This window comes from Gracilinanus agilis, chromosome 1 (genome assembly GCF_016433145.1).
Source record: "Gracilinanus agilis isolate LMUSP501 chromosome 1, AgileGrace, whole genome shotgun sequence".
Lineage (NCBI taxonomy): Eukaryota > Metazoa > Chordata > Mammalia > Didelphimorphia > Didelphidae > Gracilinanus > Gracilinanus agilis.
The window spans coordinates 376,646,007-376,663,106 of NC_058130.1; the positions used below are offsets into that span (position 1 = coordinate 376,646,007).

At 35.7% G+C, this 17,100-nt stretch overlaps 1 protein-coding gene across 1 annotated transcript in view; it reads right to left on the minus strand.

The window, feature by feature from the left end:
• Window positions 1-17,100, minus strand: part of C7 (complement C7) — a 59,466-nt gene that overhangs the window by 27,018 nt on the left and 15,348 nt on the right. The window contains exons 6-11 of the mRNA XM_044657766.1: window positions 16,336-16,470; window positions 14,791-15,034; window positions 10,251-10,364; window positions 7,657-7,823; window positions 4,480-4,708; window positions 3,224-3,395 (exon numbers count right to left, since the gene is read on the minus strand). Coding sequence (XP_044513701.1) covers window positions 3,224-3,395; window positions 4,480-4,708; window positions 7,657-7,823; window positions 10,251-10,364; window positions 14,791-15,034; window positions 16,336-16,470 — 1,061 coding nt within the window. The remainder of the gene's footprint in view (window positions 1-3,223; window positions 3,396-4,479; window positions 4,709-7,656; window positions 7,824-10,250; window positions 10,365-14,790; window positions 15,035-16,335; window positions 16,471-17,100) is intronic.

Here is a 17,100-nt window from a genome sequence, read left to right on the forward strand (position 1 = left end):
TATTTATCATGAAAATGCCAATATTTATGTGATGCCAGTAGGGCATCAATTGTTGGTTTTGGGACAAAGATTCTCTCTCTCTCTCTCTCTCTCTCTCTCTCTCACACACACACACACACACACACACACACACACACACACACACACACACACACACACACACACACACATCAATTCTTATAGTTAAGTCTGAAACTTCATCAGCATGAGTCCCAGGACCACCATCCCACTAACTCCGTCTAAATAAAATAGGGTCACACAAGACCACAGACCATTTTTCTTTTTATCTATTTCATCTGTTGCTATTGGGGGAAGGAGGGGAATCATCATCTGATCCAATGTGCTAGTGATGAATCTTTCCATATTTAGTTAAGCTGTTCCTCAGATAATAGGCACTGCCTGTCACTGAGATCACACTAAGAGTCTTTTTAGCCTTAGAGCATCTGTTGCTGCCTGTGCTTCGCTGGCAGAGTACTTCAAGTATCCAGGGTGATTGCCATACCATGATGAGACATCAGAATAAGACCTTAGTGGTAGATGTATTCTACAGATGCTCATTAAATATAAATGAGTTGTCTTATCACCAAGTTGCATTCTGATAAGAATTGCTTGCCCTCTTGGATAGATAAGAAAATTCATTCACTAGAAATTTCCCCTTCATAATGATAATTCACATTTCCAAGGTTTCTAAAGCGAGAGAGAGAGAGAGAGAGAGAGAGAGACCTTGTTGAAGACAGGAAATAAACATATTACTATGCCCATTTTATTGATGAGAAAGCTATAAGTTTGATAATGACTTGCTTACCATAGCAGAGTTATTAATAGGTGACAGAACTCAAATTTAACTCCTTTCACTATTCTATGATGTGTTTATACAATCATTGGAGTGGATCCTAAAGGTTTCCTTACAATAAACTTGTAGAGGCTTCGAAGTTGGGCAGAACATTTAAGAGTCCACAAAAGCAAGTCCATCAAAAGTGTTCAGTAGTCCAAAAGAAGTCCTTTGAATAAGCAAGCTTGCTTCTTTAAACATCTAACAATTAGAGCTTCCTTTTTACCAATTCGATTTGACCCAACTCCAAATATTCCATTTCCTATTTTTTCTTGAAGGCATAGTTAGGATGGGCTTACCAGGAAAAAAGACAACAATAACATGTGGAGGAAAGTGGGCTCGATCAGGATTTGATTTATTCATCGAGCTTCTTTTGATGTAGCTTAGTCTAAAGCACTTACAAATTGAGGGGGTTGGGGAGAGAAGTTTGGTAGAGTTGGTGTCAGCATACTCATTGTCTAGTGGAGAGATTCTCCCAGTTTTTAAAGGTCAGTTCAGGTTAATCAATGTACAACAGCTTTGAAAATTAAACTAGCACAGAGGGGCTGTAGAAAAACAGGTACATGAATGTACTGTTGATGGAGTTATGAACTTGTTCAACCATTCTGGAAAGCAATTTGGAATTATATCTCAAAAGCTATTAAACTATGCATGCCTTTTGACCCTGTGATGCCACTACTAGGTCTACACCCCAAAGTAATCAAAGAAAATGAAAAGGAACCATGTATACAAAAATATTTATAGCAGACTTTTCTGGAGTACTAAAGAGTTGGAAACTAAGAAGATACTCATCAATTGTGGAATGGCTTAACAAGTTATAGGATGTGATGAAATATTATTGTACTGTCAGAAATTATAAAGGGATGATTTCATGAAAATTTGCGTAAAGAAATTCAAAGTGAAGAGAACAGAATGAGAATAATTTATGCAATAACAACAGTATTTCAAAGATAATGAACTTTGAAAACCTTACAAACTCTGATCAACACAATGATCAACCACAAATCCAGAGGACTCCTGATGAAACATGTTATCCACCTCCAGAGAAAGAAATGATGAATTCAAAGTACAGATTGGAACATATGTCCTTTTCCTTTCTTTTTTGGAGGAGTGGGGTGGGGAAGAATATGTCTAATGCAGGAATTCATTTTTCACAGCCATATAGATTTGTAATGGGCTTTGTTTTTCTTGCCTTCTCAATGTTTGGGAAGGGAGAAAATTCAGAACCTAAAATGAAATAAAACTGATAAAAATTAAACCAGGACTTTGCAAATCTTGTGTCAGAGATAATGCCTTTTGCACACATAATGCACTATGGCTTTGAGCAGTAGCTTTGTAAATGAAAAAGTGAGTCTTCTCTTCCTCCCTATTCAGTTGTGCGAATGAACTGTGCTGGGTAGTCCTATGGCTTTTCAAAGCACGTTTAGCTTTCATATGAAGAGGAAACAATAGTGTCTCGTACATATAAGATATTTAATAGATATTGTTGATTTGACTACAAAAGGACTTCCTATCCACCCTACTTCATCCAGATTGCTAGAAGGCAAGACAGTAAGTTATTCACCTAAGTCAGATCTTTGTTTTCAAATTGTTTCTTGTTTCATTCAACCACAGAAACGTAAACTTCTTAAGGGCAGGAGCTATTGCTATTTGGTGTTTGTATCTTTGGCCCCTAACACAGAAACTGGCACAGAGTAAGAACTCAGTAACTCATTGTAGGAACTTGATTAGTTGATTGGTCAACCACCTGTTAATGAACTATGGTAGGTCTTACAGAGGGAATATCAAGATGAAACAAAACATAATACCTGTCCTCATTGAGTTATCAGTCTAGCAAGGGAAATCACAGAAATAACATAAATAAATGTTATGATAAGATGAGAGAATAGGACTAATTCAAAAAGAGGCATGTGAGAGTTTTAATAGGAAATAGGCTCACTTACAATGAGGAGTCTAGGAAAGCTTCATGAAAGTGGCTCCTGGATAGAGCTTTAAAGGAAGGGAAGGATTTTAACCATCAAAAACATGGGAAATAACCATTCCAGGTATGGGGATGCTATATGCAAAGGCAAGACAACAGAAAAGAGCCAGACAAGAGGATCATAGCATGAGTTCAGAACTGGAAAAGACATTAAAGGACATCAAATTCAACTCCCTCCAAACATTTTATAAATGATGAAATTGAAGAAAAGTTAAGAGATTTACTCAAGGTCATGTGTCTTAGGTAGGATTTGAACTGAGGTTTTCCCAAATCCAAGTCCAGTATCCTATCTACTATACCATAATCATGATAATAAAGTAAGAAACAAGAAAATACTATTTGAATGACTACTCTGTTTATGATACTGTGCCTCATGCGATGATTATTCAGAAGATTAGTTTTGCTTTTACCGGATATGTTCCAACTCTTCATCTTTGCAGGGCTGCATTTCAAATGCTTCTCCATTACAAAATTTTCCACCTCCACTAGGATGTGGATTATCACAGCTTCGTCTCCTTACTTTCCTCCCTTCTGCACAAGAACTCCAAGAAGACCAGCAACTCCATCTTCCATCAACAATTCCTATTGGCCAAGAGACATAAAGGATGGATAAAAATTTTTTCTGAAATTAGTTCTTCAGAATTTAAGTCTATATCCCTAATTTATGTATTTTCTTGGGGCTAGGAAGGAACATATGATTGAGTATTTTTAATCACTCTTCTGTATGTGATACACTGAGAAAATATTTTCTATACTAACCAATTTGGTCCCTCACACCAGTTAGGAAGGGCTATGCTAGAGCTTACTCTAGCAACAATTATAGTAAGATCTTACATAAAGTATATCATTTTATCTTGAGCTTTTTTAATTTCAAATATTAATTGGTCTTTTATTCTTAAATTACTTTAATTTCCAAATATATCACTGACTCTTGCCCTACCCAGCAAGATATTCCATGTAAGTAATAAATCAATCAACAAGTTTTTATTAAACATCTTCTATGAGCCAAAACACTGTTTCATGTGATAAAGAAAAAAGCCATTCAGTAAAACTAACCAATACATCAACTGAAGTCGCACAATAAATACACTATTCTACATCTGAGCCAGGATTCAAAACATCTGGCTCCAAATCCGGATCCTAGTGAGGAAATGAGAACTTAGAGTAAGTAAGAGACTTGCTCAAAGTAACTTTGGCAGTAAGTGATTGGGGAGGGAGATTGAACTAGCACCTAAATCCCCATATTCTTAGTCAAGTTCTGAATGCTACTGCCTACGCTACCTTGCATTAACACTAGAGGAAGGTCAAAGCTTATTTGCATCAGATTCTCCTCATTGGTGGAGACTGATTATCCAATGCTCTGGGTCTGTCTGAGGGGTAGAGTTGATAAGAGTTTGAAAAAATAGGAAAAATCTTGGTCTTCTGACTTCTATCTTGAAGAAAGAAGCCACAGATTCTCTAGAGAAAGATATCCTTGAAAGAAGAAAAAAAATCTGGGAAGAAATAGACATGCCTTCTGTCTTGAAATCAAAAACCAGAAAATCAAAATCTCTCTTCTCCATAGGGATGGAAAGAATAATCAATCAATCTCAATAGAATATTGCCAATGCTACAGTCAAATGCCCAAATGCCAAAATTAATTTCAGGAAATAGAATGAATACTGACCTGCCTGATCTTCCACAAGGAATCCATGCTCACATGCAATACCAAATGTGTAAGGTTTGCAATGGCACTGGCACTGGGTTCCCACAACCATTGCTAGACCACCATTTTTACAAGGCCTACAATGGCAGGGGTCAGATTCTGCCAGATACTCCTCAATGGCTCTTTTCAGATATAGCCTTTTGACAGATGCACAAGGAACATCCTTCACAAGCTCATACAGAGGTGCAAGCTATAAGGGCCAAGACAAGTTAAACACATGGATTACTTTAGGAAACAGCTTCTTCCCTATGGCTTATAGATTAATGTCTCTGAACCCAAAGCCAAAGAATGCTAATCCTGTTGATTCTGTTTTGTCCGTTTTCTAAGATAGCAGTTCATTTTTTTTTTATTTTACTGAGAACTCAGGGAAATCAAAGTGACCCAGGCCAAGGCAGGTCTTACATAAGAAAAAAGAGAAAAGAATGCCTTCTAGTAGATGAAGGATTATGAGGAAACTGTGACACAGAAACTCTTTTTCCACCAAAAGAAGAACAAAAGAAAATGGACTTGAAATTCAGCAAAAGAAGAATTGACATTCATTTAGCACTTAAGTTTACTTAACATTTAAGTTTACATAATCTGGTTTGATCTTGAGAAGTAGGTAAGTATTCATCACAATTTTTTTGAGACAAAGAGGGAGAAACAGGAGCTCAAAAAGCATAATTAGATTCAACTCCCTTCAATAAATATTTATTAAGGGTTTACTATGTGCCTCACACTGTGCTAAGTCCTGGGAATACAAAAAAAAATTCCTAGGAGCAGCTAACTATCTCCATGGAGAGGGAGCAAGGCCTAGAAATGAAAAGCTGTGGGTTCAAATCTGATCTCAGATACTTCCTAGCTATGTGACCCTGAGCAAGTCACTTAACCCCAATTACCTATCCCTTAATTGCTCAGTATCAATTCTAAGACAGAAGGTAAAGGTTTAAAAAAAAAGACAATTCTTGACCTTATAGAGCTTACAATCTAGCAGGAGAGACAATATGAAAACAAATATATGCGAAGCAAGCTATGCATAGGACAAACTAGGAAAGAGAAGAGAAAAGGGAAACACTGGAATTAATAGGCATTGGGGAAAGCTACCAGTAGGAGGTGGGATTTTATTTGGAACTTAAAAGAAGTCAGGAGGTCAGTAGTCAGAGTGGAGGGGAGAGAATGATCCAGGCATGGGGAACAGAAAGAGAGAATGACCAGGCCTGATAGATGGTGTGCCTTGTCCTTGGAACAACCAGAAAGCCAGTGGTGCTGGATTAAAGAGTATGTATTGGGGAGTAAGATGTTTTTTACATCTTTCTGCTATTTAGCTTGGAAAGGTAGGATAGAGCTAGGTTATAAAGGGCTTTGTATACCAAAGCTTTTTGTATTTGATCCTGGAGGTAATAAGGAGCCCCTGGAATTTATTAAGTTTAGAGGTGACATGATCAAACTTGTGCTTTAGAAAATCTTTTTAATGACTGAATGGAGAGTAGTTTGGAGTGGGAAGATATTTGAGGCAGGCAGATCTATCAACAGACTATTACAGTAATCAAGGTGTGAGGTACTGAGGGTCTGCACCAAAGAGGTGGCAAGGTCAGAGAAGAGAAGGGGGTGTTTTCAGGAGATATTACAAAGATGAATTTCATAGGCCTTGGCAATAGTTTGGATATGTAAAGTGAGAGGTAGAAATGACTCCTAGGGTGCAAACCTACAGGAATGCGAGGGTGGCATTGTCCTTTACAATAATAGAGAAAGTAGGACTAAGAGAAGGTTTAAGGTAAAAGATAATGTGTTTGGTTTTGGATATATTGAAATTCAGATGTCTACTGGATATCCAATTTGAGATGTCAAAAAGGCAATTGAAGATGCAACATTAGAGGTCAGCAAAGAAGCTGGGGAAAGCAAGGTTGATTTGAGAATCATCAACATAAAGATGATCATTAAATCCATAAGAATTGAGATCACAAAATGAAGTCGTTATAAAGGGGGAAGAGGAGAGGACCCAAAATAGAATCTAGAAGGACACGTGATTTGAGGGTATGATCTGGAGGAGGATCCAGCAAAGGAGACTGAGAAGGAATAGTAAGATAGGTTGGAGGAAAACAAGGAGAGTTGCATCCCAAAAGCCTAATGAGAAGAAAATATCATGAAGGAGAGAGTGAAAAACAGTGTCAAAGGCTGCAGAGAGATCAAGGAGAATGAAGATGAGAAAAGGTCATTGGATGTAACAACTAAAAGATTATTAGTAAATTGAGAGAGAGCAGTTTCAGAGGAATGATAAGACCAATTTATGCCTTGTAAGGGTAAGTGAGAAGAGAAAAAGTGGAAGTACCAATCTTAATCAACTTTTAGGAGGAGTTTGACAGCAAAAAACAGATGAGAAATAAGGATGCTGGTTAGCAAAGATGGAAGAAACAAGTGAGGGTATTTTCAGGATACAGGAGACATGAATATGCTTGTAAGCAGTAGGAAATGAGCTAAGAGAAGGAAGAGATTGAAAATAAGTGAAGAGTAGAGATGACAGATGGAGCTATCTATTGAAGGAGATGGAATGGAATGGAACCATTTGAACAAGTATGTTAACCTGGGTCCCACAGCTACCAAATGGCAGTTCCAGGATTCCAACCTAGGTTTTGTGACTCCAGATCTCATATTTTTATACCATATTTTAAGATGTCAGCAGGATAAATAGCTTGACTTAGAAGGATAATTGGTTTAACTCAAAAATGAACAGCCCATAAAAATTACAGAATCTCTTCACTTGATGAGCCTTAAAATAGAAATAGATATCAGTCTGCTATTAATATATTATATTTAGACCACTTGAAAGAAGGAATAAGACCAAGCAACCTCTCCCTGAGGCTTTGACTCCTTGTGAATATAGGGCTAAAGAAAAACCCAGACAAAAGTAGCTAATAATTGGAAATGGAAATGTTTGGCTAATTTCTCCAGTATTATATTTAGCATTAAAGTTTTCCTGTTAAAATAGGAATACACCTAACAATATCTACAGTTCTTTATTACTATATGTGCATACATTTTCTGTATGAAAGATAATTTGACTACAGGAATTGCTAACAGCAGTCTCAGTTTAATAATTTCATTTTACTGGTACAAATAAATATATCTGCTCCCTGCTGCCTTAAATAGAACATCACCTACCTTTTGTTTTATTATTTGGGGATACTGCCCCACAGTTGCTGCCCATGAAGCATAACGGCCTCTATTTCCAGCAGGATCATTCATATTTAAATAACTAAGACCAGCTACCAAAGCTGGGTTTCCTCCCTTAACAAATGTATTACCATGGAGCAAGTTGTCTTTTGTTCCTGTACAAGAAGGAATTTAAAATATCAAGTAAAGATATACAAATGAATATAAAATGAAAATTCCATCAAATATTCACAGACAATGCATAGCATTCAGAGTGACAGAAGCATGAAGCACAAAATATAAATATAGGTAGAACTTGGATTTTGAGAATATAGTCCAAAATGCAAGAGAAAAGATTTATGCTCTGTGGCATTTAGGTGGCTCATGCCCATGCACAACTTTAGTTTTCAAGGAGCAGATCACTGCAAAAACACAAGGCAGAGGTAGATTTATCCTTGCATACATCCTGAGATGTGAAACTAAACTGGGCATACTCTAACTCAGTGATGCCAGTACTAGGTCTATACACCCAAAGAGATCAAAGAAAGTACATAAATATTTGTAGCAGTAGTTCTATAACTGGCAAAGAATTGAAAACTAAGTGGATACCCATAATGACCAAACAAATTATGGGATATAAATTTAATGGAATACTATAACGCCACAAGAAATTATGAAATTTATAGTTTTTGAAGATCCAAAATAATGCACAGTGAGAACCAGAAAAACCATTTATGAAATGACAACATGATAAAGACAAACAACTTTGAAAGACTCAAGAACTCTGATCAACACAATAAACAACGAAAATTGCATTGGGTCAGTAATGAAGCATGTTGTACAATTACTGACAGAGGCATAGAACCTAGGGTAGGAAATGAGACAAATTTTTTGGACATGGCTAATGTTGGGATTTGCTTTACTTGACCATGAATAGTACAAGGATTTAATTTACCTTTTTTCCTGGTGAAAGTGGAGATAAGAGGAGGGACACAGAAAAAACAAATGTTTGCTCATTGAAAAAGTTAAGTTAAATTTTTAACAGAAGCACATGGTAAAGGCAGATGTGCAAATCCATCTAGCCAAACAGATTAGTCCATAGGCAATATTTATGAAACCCAAACTTCTGCAAAGGAAGGAGGATTTAGAATTCCTTTGGCAGTGTTATCTGGGAATCTAGACTTCCAGAAAGAGAAGGGAAATTTCCTGAACTTTTCTAGCTTTGAGAATTACTTGGGAGTTGTCTACAGTTATAAAGCCAGTATATAGCAGAGGCAGGACTTTAAAAAATCTTACTGAATTCAAAGCAAGTTCTTTAACCACTAAATAACACTCTCCCTCACTAGAAACAAAAAGGATTAATCTGTAGAGATGAAAACCAAGGAAGGAAAAATATCTTTGAACCAATTTAAAGTCCCTTCTGGAAGAGATACAGGTTAAAAACAAGAGGCAGGCCTATAACTAGTATACAGGGATTTTAGACTGAGGGATCTCTATGAAGGGAAATAGAACAGAAAGTGTTAAAAAAAAAAAAAAGTCTGAGTAGACACCATACAAAGCAGAAACCCTGAGATCTGGCTGGCCAAAGTGATGGGTCTTGCCTTCTATGACCCAATGTCCTCTAGTTCATCAAAATGTATGACAAATTAGATATCTGAACTAGAGAATTTTGACAAGAAGAAAATAAGTCTAGAGCAGAGAACAAAAATATAATTTCTTCAAAGAAAAACATTGGACAGAAGAAGGAATATGTTAGATTGTCATAGGTATGAGGCCTCTTAGCAGAACAGAATAAAAATCTTAATGATTTTAATGTTTCAGCTCAAATTGTATTTTTTAAACCTGAGGAATTATTTAGTTATTGATCTCTTTATCCACTTGTGTTTCGAAAGAAAGAAAGAAAGAAAGAAAGAAAGAAAGAAAGAAAGAAAGAAAGAAAGAAAGAAAGAAAGAAAGAAAGAAAGAGAAAGAGAGAAAGAAAAGAGGAGAAAAGAAGGAAAGATAGAAACAGTGGTCTCTGGAGTCTTCTGATCTAATATAGTCTCCATTGTTACCTAGCAAACCCCTGCTATCAATACTAATCTAATAAGGTAGATTATTCAATAAAGGGTACTAGAGGAAAGATTAACAAAAAAAAAGCTTATGGATGTGTGGGCTTTCATATATTGGGGCTAAATACTTCATCTTTCTGATCTAAACTGGAGTTCCTGGTTATCTTTCTTCATTAGTTATAGAGTAACTAATATTTTTTCTTTAGTTTTACGAAGTTTAATATTCCTCCAAAAGTTGAAAGATTTCAAATAGGAAATAAATATTAAGAATCAGAAAAGGAGAAAAAGGGAGGGTGGGAGAAATAAAGAGATGGGGAAAGGGAGGGAGACAGACAAACACAGAGAGAGAGTAAGAGACAATGTTCATTACAACAAACTGACTCCTTTATCAACAGTTAGGAAAGCTGGATATGACAGATATCTGTGGCAATCACTAATGTGAATTATAAAGAAGATACATACTTCTCATCTTTGTATCCACTTTTACAAACATTAATCATATTATATGATATTTTTAATTCATAAGCAAATTGATGAAATCATTAAACTCACCTGAAGCCAATTTTAATAACTCGATAAGTTTCTCACATTTCTGCTTAGACACTTTAACAAAAAAAAGATTCCATTTTGATGAGGTACATTGTACCATGTCTAGTAAGCTAAAATCTGAAAGAAAAAAAGATATGTAATTAACTTTCCATATTAACTTAAGATCTTATCTGTTTTGTTTTGTTTTTCCTTCCTTTATGGCTATTACTCCTGGGATGTTTCTTCTGATCAAATAATATATACGAAAAACATTTTATAAATTGTAAAGAACTGTAAAACAATATTCAATTTTTTAAACTCTTACTTTCTGTCATAGTAACAAGCATAAGACAAGGGCCAGGGCCAGGCAAATAAGGTTAAGTGACTTGCCCAGGATCACATAGCTAGAATGTATCTGAGGCCAAATTTACCCCAGGTCTTTCCAAATCCAGGCCTGGCACTCTGTGCATTGTGCCACATAGCTGTCCAATATTCAAATATTTTAATTGGTAGCTTTATAATTATTAATATTGTTGTGGTTACATCTTCATTAACTTTGTGAGGTCAGCCCCAATAGAAATTGCAAGTTTGGTCATGACTGGATCTTTAGGAAAGATGGGAAAGAGCAATGACACCTCAATTCTATCTATGAACTATGGCCAAAGATAATAAAGAGTGGCAGCAAGGAACAAGGGGATCAAAGGATGGCTTTGGCATAGTGGGGATTGCAGTTCAAGTCCTGACTCTCAGGAACATGACCATAGGCAGGTTGCTTAACCTCTGGTGTTTCAGACAATCTCTAAAACTAGAAATCTTGGACCTACAGTCTTTCAGACTATAAGAGAATTTTTAGTCAATTGAGTGGCTAATTTATAGCAGAAAAGGGGGTTTCCACATCCAGTTTTGTTCACTCTAGCAATGAAATCACAGGTTCAAAACAATTAATTATGATGATGATGATTTATTAATACTTAATATAATAATTATTGTTATTATTATTATTACTTTTACATGGTGCTTAATATGTGCCTGCACTGTCCTAAGTACTTTACAATTATTTTCTCATTTGATCCTCACAACCTGGAAGGTAGATGCTATTGTTACCCCCATTTTACAGATGAGGGAAATGGAACAAAGAGAGGTAAAAATGACTTGCCCTAAATCACAGAGCTGGTTGGGATCTGAAGTATAAATTGAATTCAGATCCATCCAGACTCCAGGCCCTATACACTGTGTAACCTATTTTCAGCAACAACTGTGGTTGCTGGTATGGTAGGGAATGATTTTTAAAATGTGCCTTAGCTACAATGCCTCAAGTATGGTTTGTTGGGAAGATGTATGGTTTTATCATTCGCTTCAAGTAGACATGTAACCCTGGTCAAGTCACTCAGCTTTTCAACCTCAATTCTTCCAGTTTTAAAAATCTCTGATTCATTAACAGTCTCTCCATGTACCTCTAACTATATCAACTTCTATTGTTTATTCATATTCCTTTATATTTACAAAAATACTATGAATTTACTTGTATGCCTTCTATTTGTATATATTTTACGTGCTGTTTCTGTAATAGTACGTAACCTTCTTGAGGGTAAGGACTGTTCCTTTTGGGTCTGTTTCCCTAGCACTAAGCACAATGCCTGAGAAAAAATAAGTACTTAAATAACATGTATGATTGATTGAATGCTTAATTCTTGTTCTCAGAGATTTGCCTGAAGCATCTCCAAAAAACCCTTAGAATCCCTCAGATTAAAAAAAAAAGCAAGCTGGAGGTTCTTTTTTTCCCCCCTCACAGATGTTCATTAACTAAAGACCTCAATACCCCTAATTTCTGCAATTTCTTAAAACGGTGATAATACCATACTTAAGTATCCTATCTCAGAGGCCTGGATAACATACAAATTGAAATTTTCATTTAGAGAAGTCTTACTTTAGAAGTAAAATAGCTAACATTACCCAACTGATAAATGGTCAAATAGGCAGTTTTCAGAGGAAGAAATCAAAGCATTCAGTAGCTATTGCTTTTACATACTTTTTAGTATCTAAATCACTAATACTTATAAAAATGCATATTATAACAACTCTGAGTTACCACTTCATATCTCAGATTAGCTAAAATGGCCAAAAATGGAAAATTACAAATGCTGGAGGGGATATGAGGAAAAAAAGATACATTAAAATGCATTGTTGGTAAAGCTACAAACTTCACAGTAAGTGTTCTGTAAAGTAACTTGTAACTATGTCCAAAAAGCTATTAAACTATATGTGTTCTCTGACCCAGTGATACTGCAATTAGGTTTATATCTCCAAAGAGATAAAAGAAAGAGGGTAAAGCCCATATGTACAAAAAATATTTATAGCGGTGTTTTTTGTGATGGCAAAGAATTGGAAACTGAGAGGATACCCATTAATTGGGGAATGGCTAAACAAGTTCTGGTAGAAGAATGTGAGAGAATATTATTGTGTTATAAGAAATGATGAAGGAGAGGGTTTTAGAAAGACCTAGGAAAACTTGAGTAAATTGATGCAAAGTACATGAACAGAACCAGGAAAATCTGTGAATGAGTAGGAAACATTGAACCAGAATAGCCTTGAAGAAATTGTCTTATGTCTGTGACAACTTCGGCTATCATGAAATGTAAAAAGTACATTGCAAGAATGGTAGATGTTAAAGAATGTATCTCATCTGAGAAGCAACTATGAAGAAATAGTGTCCAGTGAAAATCTAACTGGGTTTTACAATCTTCCAATGAGTTCACTGTTGCTTCCTAATTATAGGAGTTGGTCTTTACATCCCAGAGGACAAGAAGCAAACTAGTATCAATGAGTGTATCATAATGAGAAAAGGACAAAAGATTCTTGGATGGGAAAGAATCTGGAGAAAAAGGGACAGTTAGGTGGCACAGTAGATAGAGTCAGAACTGAAGAGACAGGAGGTCCTGGGTTAAATATGACTTCAGACACTATTAGCTATCTGTATGACTGGAGGCAAGTCACTTAACCCCAATTGTCTAGCCTTTACTGCTCTTCTACCTTGAACCAATACTTGGTATCAATTCTAAAACTTCAGAAGGAAAAGGTTTTTAAAAAAAGATGTAGTGGGGTGGGTAATTATGAAGGAGTAAGAGTTGGTAAAGCAAAGTTGGTTCTGGAATTACAGGGGCAATCTTGTTAGATAAGGAAGAGAGAAATCAATATTTACTGGGCACCTATTACTGTGCTCCACATGCACTGTGGAAGTTGTATAGAAACATAAGAAACAATTCATGCCCTTAAAGAGGTTCCAGATTAGTTGGAGAGAGGAGACAAATAGGACTAATCATATAAGGTGCTAAATAAGTGTCAGATGAGGAGTACAAACAACACAGTTCACAGATACCCTGTGGATGAAGAAATTGTTTCTAGCTAAAGTAGGCAGAGAAGGTTTCATGAAGGAAATAATTCTGGCCTATAAAAATTGGTAAGATTATATTGGAAAGAGGAGAGGTAAGGGCATCTCTGGAAGAAAAGACTGAGCAAAAAAGTGGGAGAGAAATCATATGAGACAGACAGACAGACAGAGATAGAGACAGATAGACAGAGACAGAGTAAACCAGGCTATTGAGTATAGGGTTCTTGAGCATCAGGCCTGGAGTTAGGAGGACCTGGGTTCAAAGCTGGCCTTGAGCACTTCCTAGCTGAGTGACCCTGGGCAAGTCATTCAACCTGTTTGCCTAGCCCTTGCCACTCTTCTGCTTTAGAATTGATACTTAGCTATAAGGCTCTTGTTTTGTTGTTAAAAAAAAACTTTCCTTCTTTCTTAGAATCAATGTTATGTATTAGTTCCAAGGCATAAGAATGGTAAGAGCTAGGCAATAGGGGTTAAGTGACTTACCCAGGGTCACCCAGCTAGGAAGTGTCTGAAGCCAGATTTGAATGTAGGGCCTCCTATCTCTAGGCCTGGTTTTCAATTCACTGAACCACCTTACTTCCCTCGGTCTATGGTTTGTTTTTTTTTTAAGAAAATTTAGGGTTCGTGTAAGAGAATAGTATAAAATGGTTTCTCCCTTACCTAGGACTTAGGTGCTCTCAGTAGGATATTTTAACTTGAGACAGCTAATGTAATTTTCTTCTAGCTAAGTGGAAGGAAGAATTTGCACATGGTGCTACACAAATCCATATCCTACCAAAACTGAATGTCTCCAAGGAAAACATGAGTGTTTATGATTTCAATGCTACACTTGATTTTAGCCAAAAGGCCGAGAAGTGATTGTTTATGATTTTGAATGAGTACAACTTCATCCTAGAAGGTATAGAAAATGATTGACCCTAAAATTCTTAGGTTCATAAAAAAAACACACACCATATATTCTAGCTGTTTTTGTCATATAGCATTACTTCATGGAATATTGGTTCATTAGAAAAGACAACATTCTGGTCTTGGGAGATAGCTCATAAAAAGGCACAGAAATGGAAGGATCGTGTGTGATAAAGAGAAAAAATGCCAGTTTTGGCTAGTTCACAGAGCACAGGATGGGGAGTAATATAATACTAAGCACGGAATAACAGCACAATTTTAATACTATACCATTTTGCTTCATTTTGTCTGTGTCCACATAAAAGAGAACTTTGTATTCTCCTCCTAGGGACCCTGACTGCAGGTAATGAGTCCCATACAATTCAATTATTCTTCGATATGAACTATAGTCATATAGAGAAGGGAGGTGTAAGAGATCTTTCCAAAAGAGTTCAGCAAGATTTAAAAATTCTGGTTGGTTATTAATGAACTGAGCTACTTCAACGCTATTCTTGATTACCATCAGTTGATAACTCTGAAGGAAAAACAAAGATAAATTAGAATGGTCCATCGCCCACAGACACCCTTCTACATACTCTATCAACCTTGTCCCCCCTGTGGTGTTCCACAACTGTCCCTTCTGGATGCTGCAATCCACAATGAATCCCTTGTGGAATGAGGACAACTTATTTTTTTCCTTAACTGACCTCCATGTCTGCTTGCCCTTCTCAAGTTTGGAAGGGAAACACATGATCACTCATTAAGTACTAAAACAATCATAAGAATATTTACTCTAATGATATCCCTTCTAGGACAGAATATTGTAGAGGTGAAATAAAAATCTCAGTACTTAAATCCCCTCAGATGGAGTCCAAAGTAAATCTATCCTATATTGAATCACCCTTGTAACCAATAGTGGTTCCATCAAAGTTTTAAAATTTTAATCTACAAAAAAAAAAAAAACATTTTGCCAGTTCACTCATCCATCCCACCATCACATACTCAAGTAGTAAATGCTATCTCTTTGCTTGAATTATTAGGGAAGTGACTAACTGCAAATATGCTATAAAATATGCACATTATGAATAATAATCACCCTCAAAAAATGACTAAGCAAACAAGCACATAGTTATTAGTTCAGCTCATTTCAACTGTTTATTTTTCCCAAGATAGATACCTAAGAGATTCCAGAACACTCAATTATCAAGTGTTTTAGAAGAAGTGCTTCATATTTCTGAGGAAAAGTGCATATCACAGATTTTTTAAGTGCCTCTGTAGCCTCAACATTTACTTTGCCCAACATAATTAATATCATCTGGTTAGCACATACCAGTTAGAAACTAATGACAATTTTTTATGGAAATGACTTAAAAAAAGTGGAATGAGTGACCATGAATTTCTTTCTTTTATGAGAGCTAAAAGAATCCTTAGTAGCTTCAGCTATAAAATTATGGCATTTTCTCTAGTGGAAAGCTTTTTCAAATGCATGAGTTCTCTGTCAAAAAGATAAAAGCCCAAGAGATTGAACAAGAACAGAATCTTTTATAAGAGAATCAAATTATAAATAAATTCTTCATCATACAATTGCACAATATGAATATTCAAAGAATAGATTAGTTTGTCTCCTTTTATAGTAGGATATATTCATCTTTGACAAAAAATGAAAACTTACCCTTTTATTAAATTATTTTTTGCTAAATATAAAGTCAATGATCCATTAGAAACATATCTCAATTAATGGGAAAAATACCATTCACTAGTGACACCAGCAGACTGTTTCTAAAGGAAATTGTTCCCATCCATTATCTTCTATATATTCTACCAATTTGTACTGACCTTTTCATCTTGATTTTCATTTTTATTTGAGTGGTGCCTATATCCACTATTTGATGTAAAAGAAGTCTCCTCATGTTTGACATAAGACCAAGTACTATTATAAAATTCATAACTGAAATCATTATCTACTTTCACCTAGAAGAAAAACAGAAACTTTTATTCATGACTAAATCTGGACCTCGGAAGCAACAAAGTACAACTGTGACCATTTCTATCCCTGGAAAGGTTTTTGGCCTTTTCTGTCATTCTGGAGGCTTTTTTCCCCCTGTGTTATAAAATGCAAAACATTTTTGAAACATTAAATAACTAAGACTCTGCCACAAGAATTTAAGAAGAAAAGTAATAACAAGAACATCATCTCTTAAGCAGCGTACATGATATCAATAAAAGAATTTCAAGAATGAACCAAGTATACACTTCTGGGCAACATGTTTTCCATTTCTCTTAGTGGTGACATTTACATACTACTGAACATAACAGTGTCTTGGGCAAGTGAATAATACATTTAGCTTGTATGAATTTGTGTCAATGAATGGAGGTGAGGGGCAGGATAAGTAAAGGAGTAAAAAATTAAAAATATTATTTTAAATAAAGATGTAGTAAATGATTTTGTAACAGATTGAAGCCTCTAATTACATTTTACTTGCTTAAGCAAATGCTTACACTAATTTAATTTCTCTAATGTTATATGTTACCTGAGCAGAGGAGAAATCATTATGAGGTGGTGCTAGGTAATAGGAAAAAAAAAGATCACAGATTTTAAAT